This window comes from Ostrinia nubilalis, chromosome Z (assembly GCF_963855985.1).
Source record: "Ostrinia nubilalis chromosome Z, ilOstNubi1.1, whole genome shotgun sequence".
NCBI classification, from domain to species: Eukaryota; Metazoa; Arthropoda; class Insecta; order Lepidoptera; family Crambidae; genus Ostrinia; species Ostrinia nubilalis.
This window is the reverse complement of record NC_087119.1, coordinates 27,313,900-27,324,464: the sequence shown is the minus strand read 5'-3', so window position 1 is coordinate 27,324,464 and position 10,565 is coordinate 27,313,900. Positions and strand designations below refer to the sequence as shown.

At 33.8% G+C, this 10,565-nt stretch overlaps 1 protein-coding gene across 12 annotated transcripts in view; it reads right to left on the bottom strand.

Moving 5' to 3' along the window:
* LOC135086950 (titin) overlaps positions 1–10,565 on the bottom strand; it is a 117,165-nt gene that overhangs the window by 45,773 nt on the left and 60,827 nt on the right. For 6 of the 12 annotated variants that reach the window (XM_063981773.1, XM_063981777.1, XM_063981778.1 and 3 more), the window contains 6 exons: positions 9,359–9,433; positions 8,952–9,056; positions 7,673–8,706; positions 7,245–7,305; positions 6,788–6,817; positions 533–5,989 (listed from right to left, as the gene is read on the bottom strand). In XM_063981773.1, the coding sequence (XP_063837843.1) occupies positions 533–5,989; positions 6,788–6,817; positions 7,245–7,305; positions 7,673–8,706; positions 8,952–9,056; positions 9,359–9,433 (6,762 nt within the window). Of the gene's footprint in view, positions 1–532; positions 5,990–6,189; positions 6,268–6,787; positions 6,818–7,244; positions 7,306–7,672; positions 8,707–8,951; positions 9,057–9,358; positions 9,434–10,565 lie in introns of those variants that run through there. The other 6 variants (XM_063981776.1, XM_063981782.1, XM_063981783.1 and 3 more) reach the window with 3 other exon arrangements.

Below are 10,565 nucleotides of genomic sequence, written 5' to 3'. Positions count from 1 at the left end.
GTACTTAGGATTACTTTGTCATCGAAAATTGTCTTTGTAACTAACTTTTTTAAATACTAAATATTATTAATTTAGGTACCATATAATTAAAAAGCATAATTCATACTTATCTCACCTTTCTGCTAGTTTTTTGTATTTGTCTACCGATTTAGTGTAAAAATCTTCATAGTGTCAAATAAATATTAATTTTAAAATGCTTTGACTGTTCTGTGTGTCAAGTAGGATGATAGACTTTAAGATGGAGTATACGGCTGCTCAGTTTCTTATCATTTTTTTAAGCTTTCCAAAAATAAATATCCGAGTGCCGTTTACTTCACCCTAATTTGTTTTTCCTGGTTATGTGTAACTTGCAACCGTGTTAAAATAGTCCTGTTAAAACCACACCATACAAAATAACGTCAAAACGGTCCCATAACTTATAAATGTGTTTGTATAAATAGTTCATCAATGATGATATTTATCCTGAGCAGTAACGCTGAGAAGACCCTTAGATTTCTAATAATCTAATTTATAAATACATTACATTACTTACCCTTAGTGTATACTTCTTGTTCCGAAATGACGACATCTTCGCGATCTTCAGATTGAGTAATTTTACGAACTGGTATGTTTTCTTGAGATTTTTCTGGCATGGGTGATATTTGCTCATCGATGAATTCGGTAGTGACTTCTATTTCGTTTGCAACTGTCAAACCTTTACGCAGTGTTTGTTTTTTAGTTGTTTGAATTTGTAAGTCGGTTTCTTTTTGGAAGATAGTATTGTCTGTGATTATCAAAGGCGATATACTGGTAGATGTTATATTTGACAACCTAGGTTGTACTTCATGTGTTAAAAGTTCACTAGTATGAGTTTCCGGTATGTGTTCTGTACATTGCAAATGTGAAAGTAAAGTTATAGATTTTTCTGCTTTTGTTTCTTTACCTTGCTCTGAGACGTAGTTGCCTTGTGTATCTCCCTGGGTTACTTCAAATACTGATATGCCTTCGTTAGTATTGACTGAAGTTGTAACTTTTCCCATAGTCAAAGGTTTTTCAAAGTGTGTTTCAGTTTCTTTCTCATGAACCATGGTTTTACTTTGAATCAGTGCCAAATTCTCATGAGGCACCTCTGTAATGGTTTTTTCTTCAATAGTCTGAACATCTTTTAATTCATCCACGTTCTCGCTTGGAACTACTTCAGTTTGTTCTAAATGTCTAATTTCTATTACCTGTTCCAATATTTTATTAGATTTTTGTACGCCTGTTGTGAAAGCTTGTGGGATTTCTTGAGGTATACTCTCAGTAATGATGCAACTTTTTCGTGTCTCGATGTCAAATGAAGGTTGGTTACTGTCGGGTTCATATTTCTCTGTTATTAATGCAGATGTAGTCTCTACTACATGTGGCTGCTCAGAAACAAGTTCCTTTACTAAGGTATGAGTAGTTGAAGCGTTTTCTTCTTTTTTATGATCTTTTGTTAGAAAATCTGAACTTTCTTGAGGAATAACTTCTACTTGTTCTAGAGATTTCAAATCGATTATCTTTTGATTGGCTTGTAGTAGTTCTTGTTTTCCCGATGCTATTAAATCTTGAATTTGCTCAAAAACTTGTTGTTGCTCATTATTTATAGCTTCAATCATATCTTGGGAAGTTTTAGCTTTTTCTTCATTTGATTTTTTTTCATAAATTTCCGTACTATCTTCTAGCGTTACTGTTTCTGATGTCATTAAATGACTTAAAAGTGTTATGTCTTGGTTTTGGTTATCATTTGTTGATGGTAATGTCAGCGGTTTCAGAGCTTCTTCTTTTTCCGTTATTAAATTGTCAATCACTGTAACGTGAAGTTGTGATTCAACTGAAAATCCGGCTTGTTGAGACTTATATTCACTTTTTGTTTTGAATAAATCTTCCTTTTCGTTAATTATATTTTCAATAACTCCTACACTAGAGTAAGGGGTTATACTTGACGTTGGATTAACTGTTTTGTCATCGTTTATCTTACTAATATCAAAGTGTTCTTCTCTTTCAGAAGAGGCAATTTCTGATATTTGAACATAAAAGCTTTTTTCAAAATCAGGATTTAACGTTTCAAGTTTAGTTTTTAAGTTGCTATCCAACAAGTTTTCTGATTCCGTTACCATTATTTCAGTTATATCCAATGGTCTTTGTTCGTTCAGACTTTTTGTTGGCAATCTTTCAGTCACTTTTTCGACCATAAAATTATTTTCTATCTCTCCGACAAATGGCTCAGACTGCTGTAAAGCTTCTTGCTCACCTTGTAGTAAAAGTGCATTCGACAGTGTTTGTTGAGACACCTGTAAAATTTCACTTTCAATTGTTGCTATAACTTCAGTATTCTGTAATGGTTGTTTTTCACTAATTGATGATATAGCTTCTAATTCAGTAGCTTTTACTGTATCTGCCAAAAGCATTTCTTTTTCAACTGTATTTATTTCGGTTATCTGCGTCGCTGCAACTTCCGTAAGTTTTGTGGAGGCAGTTTGCATATCAGTTTTAACTTTCGATAAAATAGATTCTTTTTCTCCAAGGAAAACTTCCGTCTCGTGTATATGTTTTTGTAAGTCCATAGGTACCTCAATAGCTGTGGATGTTTTGATATTTTGCTCACTAAAATCTTCAGTATTACCGCTTAATAAAACCTCTGAATTTATTGTACTGCTCAAAGGCACTATTCCTACAGATATTTTGCGTCCAGGAATGGAAAATTTGCCCTCAAATTCCTGCTCTTGGTCTACAGCATCAACATTACTAGTTATTATTGCTATTTTTTCAGAATACTGTGGTTCAATATTTGATGTTTTTGTTATTTCTTTCGTTAGTACCATCTCTTTTTCTGCTGTAATTATCTCTGTCTGTTCAACTGTTAGAGAAGTGACTGGTGACACGTCAGGTACTTGAGATACAACTTTTTCAATTGCTAAATCCCCTGCAGATTGGTTAGGAATAATTTCTTGAACTTTAGCGGTTTTTCCGTAAATTTCATCTACTTTTGGTGCTGCTTTTTTGTAGGGAACCGAAGTATTTTGCGTTTCTTCAAGATTTTCTGATTGGGATACAATTTCTGTTGTTTCAAAACCATGTTTTAAGATCACAGATGACTCTGCTGTTTGATGATCAGGCGTAGTTTCACTTGTGAATTCATTTTCATGTTCTACCATCAATCTTTCTGTGTATTCTGGAACTTGTAAAGCTGTCAAAGTTAGCTTAGGATTTATCTTGCATTCTTTTTCCTTTAAAATCAAATCCTGTTCTGATGTGTGCGCTACAGTTTCTTGTTGTATAATGGCTTCTTTATTTATTGTAGTTTCTTGAGCAGTAGCTTTTAATACTTTCTCTTGAATAACAGGAGTAGGAAGAGATTCTGATAGATTTTCTTCTATCATTAAAGCTTGGCTTGAATCGATGTTAACCATAGCAGCTGCCGAAATTGGTCTTTCAGCTTTCTTTAAAATCATTTCTTTTTCGTTTGAATTTGTCATACTGGTTATAATTTCTTTGTGAGTGATATTTTCCACTGTAGCTTTTTTAGTCAACTCAAGTATATTGTCCTCTTTGGCTATACCAACAGATGAATCTGGAATTAATTCTGACAATATAGCAACCGGTTGGCCAACCAAATCAGCAGACGCTATACAAGTTTCTGGTGCTGTTGTTTGTTCATAATTCGTTTCCTTCTCATGTTGGATAACCTCTGTAACATTTATTGTTTCTGCTAATGAGACAACATCCGGCTTCAGATATTTAAGTTCTGGTTTCGTGTCAGCTGATAAATCTGACTGACTGTCTAAAACTTTTGTTTCAGTTACTTCAAGTGAAGACAGTGCGCTAGATGTTAAACTAGCAGCTTCCTGTTTAGGGGTTATAAGCCCCAAAGGATTTAGTACATCACCTAAATTTATTTCTGAAGTTAAGGCTATCTTGTGATCTGCGTCTATATCCATTTTGGCAAAAACGTTTGGCTTAGTGTTGGCTATTTCAAGATTTTCTTCAGTTACGTTTGAGATTATTTCAGTTACCTTTATACTTTCATTACCTATAAATGTAGCATTAGCGTTACTATGTAAGATCTCATTCTGATCTAATTTTTGAAGTTGTTCATCAACTGTGGTTTGAAGTATTCTTATTTCTTTTTGTAAATCTCTTTGCTCTGTGGCTTTTTCTGAGATTATGTCAAGCGGTTTAAGACTATCGTATTGATCTGCTGTTGTAATTTCTTCAGAAAGGGGTGTTTTGAGATGGTGCGTTGGAGATTGCTTTGCACATACTTTATCGGGTAATTTATTTAAATTGAGTTTACTTTCTAACTCATTTGATTCTATTTCAGAGACTGTAATTGGGACATTAGGTACCAAAGACGTTGTAATATTTTCAGGTTTTTTAGTCTTATAATCTTCTGTAGTTTCTTGATCATGCACTAATGGTGACATCACAATTTTGGCACATTCTGTTATTATTGTCTCGGTTGCAGTATCATCTGTCATTTTATCCATAATACCTAACTCCCCTGTTGATGTGAGCTCCAAAATTTGAGAAGTAACAATTGGCTGACTAGATTTAAACTCAGCTTCAGCCTTGGCAGACGGAACATCGTCCTTAATTAAGAGTTCTTTTTCACTTTCATTAATTTGTACTTCTTCAATTATAGAATTATCTAGCAAAGATAATGATACCTCTGCTTGAGTAGTGGCTGCTGATTTATGTTTTTCGAAAACATTTTCTGAATCTTGTATATTTGTTTCCGTATTGAACTTATGTTGATGTTCTGTTACACCTATAGTTGCCTTTTTAGTAGTTACTGGTTCAGGAGTGAATTCCGTTTCTTTTAACTGAGAAGTAACTATGGTATTACATAAACTAGTATGTAACATTACGTCTTTGTCTACATTTATTTGAGTTGGCATCTCAATTTTTGGTAACTGCCCCTCTTTTTCGTGTAACTCTTCAACTTTTACTACTATACTGTCTGTTGATGTTACATCAATGTTCGCCTCCTGTGTTTGTGGTATTTTAAGTGTGGCTAGAGATCCTTCCTTTTCTTGTAAATTGTGTATTTCAGTAATCAATTGATTCGAAACTAGCAATTCTTTTTTGGCCGTCTCAGTAGGTACTATAAGTTCAGGATAATATTTACCTGATTTGTCTTCTACAAATACTTCACCTACTTCGACACTTTCTAATAAAGTAAAATTAAGTTTTGACGTTGCCATCTTATCTTTAGTTGTTGTTTCCATAACGTGTTCTTTCATTTCTTCATTTACTTCCGTAACATTCAATCCGGTCAACGTTGAATATCCAACGGTAGCTGTTAGTTTCTTTACTGTTAAATCTTCTAGTAAATCTTCTTTGTCAGATGTTATATTTTCAGAAACATGTAAAGCATCTCTTGGTATTACATTTGGTTTAGCTTTTTCAGAAGACTGGTCTGTCTTTTTGAAATCAGTAGCCTCAATGCTAGTCAATACTTCTGAAGTTATTAATCCTTCAGTCGGAACAATGCCTTTAGTGGCATTAATCTCCATTTTGGGTTTAGCGATGTCATATTCATCCAACGAAGTACTTACTTCGGTTTGTGTTATTTGTATCGGTTCTAACTCTGATATGACTGGTTTTCCAAAAGCCTTCGTGTTGTCTTTTAATGTAAGTGGAATTTCATTTTCATGTGTAATTCTTGTTTCATTCATTAAGGGGTAATTACTGTCAACTTTGATATTTGCTGTTATATCATTGGTTTTCGGAGAAACAAGATGTGTTACTTGACTGGCCGGTACTATTTCAATTCGGCTTTCAGGAATGTCTGCGGCCAATGCTTTTGTGCATGAATATGGCTCATCTTCTAAAATTTCAGTATTGTCTTCTTCATAATGTTCCAATTTTTCTTTTGACCTCATTACAGCGAACTTTTTATCTTCATACAATACTTCCTCCACTTCTAGGGATTCCTGCTCTTTAGATATTAATTTTCGTCTACTCTTGTCATTCTCTTTGGTATCTGTGAAATTATAGTAAAGTGTGAAAGTGGCGAAATTTTATTTGTTTCAATTTGTCAGTCTAAATCTAACCTATCACTACATAAGTAACTAAAAGCGCCCACGATCATTGTTATTGTTAAGGTGTTGTTTGAGTTATAAACTGCAAGTGTTTAGTTATTGTTAAACTATGAGTGCAGTGGTTGTATAGAAAGTCAATACTTACAACTCTCGCTATTTTCTTCATATTAATAAGTAAGAATGTAGCACACACTGATGAAGCCAAATGTAGTATTCAAAGCTGCGTAAAATAGAAGCATAAGGTAGAAAAAAGATAGGCCGAGCATTACTTAAAATTCTATAATTAATAAATGCGTACATAAATAATACCTACAATTAATTTAGATTTAAGTTACAAGTATTAATAAAAGCTGTGTTTCTTATAAAATAAACACATATAAGATAAACGAAATAATTATTGATTTGATATTGGTTTAAATAAAAAGGCTTTTCAGTGTCTAGTTTTTAACAAGTATTAATCTGGTAAATTATTATTTTCTAACTTAGTTATTTTTTATTTTTTTTTCACTTTCTGGATTATCCGATATTTATTCAATCGGTAAGTATTCTTAAGTTATTTCTCTGATTTAAATGTTATTGCTCTACTTGTAGCATTAATAAGACAGCCGCAAAGCGTTACATTTTAGTTGTAAGAACAGGCATCAACTTGTTATTCAAAGCATGAGTTACAAGCTGCGAACCTTTTAATTATCTTAAATATTACTTACAATATTATGTTACTTACTATAATTAAGACTTACCTCGCTGTTCCTTGCTGATAACTTTCTCATCTGTAATTATTAAATATATTTTAATACAATATCAATCTTAACTTTTTTGGTAGCTAACTAGTGTTGTAGGTATGAGACTTAAATAATCACATTGGTACATAAATGTGTACTCCGATGTAAGCTCAACCAAAGGCACGAGCTAATTGGGTTAGAAAAACATTTTATGAATGTGAAGATAATGATTTATATTATTTTATGAGAAAAAAGTTATTTTTTCGCTATACATAAACAAAGAGCTGTGTCCGTCAAATTACGCGTCACGTTGTGTTTAATTTAATTTATTAAAAGAACCACAAACAAGTTTAAGCTTAATAGAACATAAAAATAAGGAAAATCTTTACAACTATGAGAGCGGTGGTTTCGTTTTACGTTAAATCAGAAAAACATGCTAAATATAGTTTTACTTTTAATTTTATGTTCTTATTACCTTTTATTACTGTTGGAATGTGTGTTTTCGCAGAATATTCGGCCGATGATTCTACGATGACCTATTTAAACAAAGGAAAACATCATTTGAAACATAAATTATCAATGTTTTTACTTTAGTAGGTACCAAATTTTGTACTTTTCTGAAGCACACTTTTTCTATAAATAAATAAGATATAAATTAAAAAACATGATTCCGCGTTTATAATGTTTTCATGCATATTAAATACCAGCGACCTGCCCCAGCTTCGCACAGGTACAATGTATTATACTTAAAAATCTTCACCATGAATCACTCTATTTAAAAAAAACCGCATCAAAGCCGTTGCGTAGTTTTAAAGCTCTAAGCATACATAGGGACAGACAGACCGGAAAGCGACTTTGTTTTATAATAAGTATGTAGTGTATATATTTTTTTTAGTATTATACCTCATGTGCCTCTCGTTGTTCCCAGGATCGGGGCTTGAAATCTTCAGGATAGAAGTGAGCTATTACTTCCTCGACTGAAGTATGTTTCATTTCCACCATTTTCAAGAATGCGCGGAAGCCTACTTTTGCCGCGATAATATCTTCGTCGTGAGTTGTTTCTTCGGTAAGTACTTCAGTAATAAGCGCTCCATGACCTTGTCGTTCTACAAGTTGAACTAGAGCCGACTGTGATTGCGGTATTCTTAACGCTGGGAAATATTCAGAATCGTAGAGTCCTTCTATTTCATCTGTCGTTATACCACGTCTAAGCATGTAGCCAATTTTTGCTAATTCTCGCAAAGGTGACTCCCCAGAGCCAAATTCTTTAGCGTTTATAACTTCAAGTAGTTCATTTATTTCAGCAACCACTCGCGAATCAGTGTCAACCATTTTAATAATACCTTTCTGTTTTTCGTAAGGACTGTCCTCAAGAGGTTCTGCTGTCTCCTCTTTTTGTTGCTGTGATGATACCAAATAGTCTTGTGGAGTTACAATTGGCTCTATTTTTTGTGGCATTGGTTTTGTCTTTTCCTTTTTGTCCACCTTTTTGTATGAAGCAGTATCCGTAATCTCCACATGTTCTGCCTCAGTAACTATCACTTTAGCCTTTCGTCTGTCAATGCGCTCGTTAATTGAGACAGGCTCATCTATCGGCTGTACTTCAGTAATACTAGCGGATTCCAGTAAATCTTCCGTTTTTTCAAGAGCAGTTTCAGTCTTGACGGCCTTATCTTCCCGTCGAGTTACTTTTTCTTTTTTCAATTTTTCTTTCACTTCCTTGGCAGTATGTTTCTTAATCTTTTCTCCTTTTTCGAATATTTGAAGTTTAGCTTTAGTTATTGCCATACCTATATCACTGACAGCTTTACACATATATGATCCTTCCAATTCTTTCACTGCTTTTCGAATCGTACAACTTGTGCGGTTGTCTTTATTTTCTATGATGAATCTTTCATCAGACCTTATCACTTTATCATCTTTGTACCACAATATTTCTGAAAAAAATATCGAAAAATTGGTAAAACTACAAATATATAAATTATATTATTTTTGTTTTGTATAGGTACATATAGGATATTTATTACCAGTTTAAAAATATTATTATGTTGACGCCACTTTTAGACGCATAGATATTTTTTTTTTAATATTTTATTGTTAGGAAAACAATTAGCATTCTATAACACGACGTATTATATTTGTACCTACTTGATTTTTTGCCCAATAAAGAAAACATAGGTACCTGGTGTGGGATTCCCGCTGTAAACAGCTTCAAACACAACTGTCTCATCCTCGTGAACACGTTCGCCCAAGATGTCTTTGACGAAAGTTGGAACAGATTGTGTTGCTGCAAAAAATATGATTATTATAACTGCGAGTAAGAAATCTCATCTCATTCATAATTTATTAATAACTAGCTTTCTGCCCGCGGCTTCGCCCGCGTGGAATTTTGTCTGTCACAGAAAAACTTTATCGCGCGCGTCCCTGTTTCAAAAACCGGGATAAAAACTATCCTATGTCCATTCCCGGGACTCAAACTATGTCCCTGCCAAATTTCATCGAAATCGGTTGCGAGGTTTAAGCGGGAAAGCGTAACAGACAGACAGACAGACAGAGTTACTTTCGCATTTATAATATTAGTTGGGATACCTTTAAGAGCGGCTTGCAATTCTTCCATATGAGTGACCCATTCCGGTTTCCTGTATTCCTTAGTGCCAATGATACCTAAGATATTTAACATTACTATTATGAATTTGTTTTTTTTATCATTAAAACTAAATAGAAATAATATTTGAAGTGTGTGTACAGGAATTAACAGAATACCACGTTGTCGAGCACGGCTATTATTTTCAAACTGTATAATTATGAATTTCTTTCATTCGTAGCAGCATACTTATTTAAAAAAAAAATCTGAATAAGTATCGTAATTAGAAAATAATATTTAGCAGTTCATAGTGTGAAACTGTCAGTGTTTAGTGAAAATTATGACTTGAAAGTATTTAAAGTTCAGGAAAGGATTGGGACACTGTTGAAAAAGGGGTTAGGTTACACATGTAGCACATTTTACACGTGTGAATAAAAATGGTTCAATTCCAGCGACGAATCCTGTTAACAGAGGGTAGGCCTTCATTATTCGGTAACTTCACAGTTTTAGCTAGAAATGTTTTTTTGTCTGTGAAGACTGAAAAAAAGGTCATTTGAGTAGGTTAGTTATTATAGTTCTCAATAATTTTAACTAAAAGTTACTGTTGGTATACCAATTGGAACAGTTAACCTTGCCTTCGTTATCTCAAAAATAAATTATGTCAAAAAACTTCGTTAAGCTCGATTCACACGTATCAGTAAAGCCACAGTTCCGTCACAGTGTCCGCTCAGTTCAGTATCAGTGCTACAGTGTTGCGTCAGTGAAATATTTCGAATATTTAAAAATGTCAGAGAGCTGTTTCAATATTCTTGTTCAGAAACTATGAAGTAAGTTATTTTGTTTTTGATGCCGCGGCGGCGTCCGTGATCCGACAAATAATATCGTCGTCAACGAATACGTCCGTGATTGCCGGTGTAGGTACTGACACTGAGAGCACTGTGTTGTCACTGACACTGACAAGTGGGGATGCGTTCATAGAAACTGTATGAAAGAATATTTCGCACTGTGCCGGTACTGAGCCTGAACTGTGACTTCTCCAATTTTATACCGTTCGAATAAAAAGTCTTAGGCTGAGTTGCACCACCTAACTTTAACCGTAACCGGTGCTTTCTGTTTGGAGTTTGACAGATTTTTGACGTTTGTTAAAAGTAAGCTGGTGCAATCCAGCCTTAAATGAATAGCTATTACATTAAGTTCCGTTATCTTGCCCAA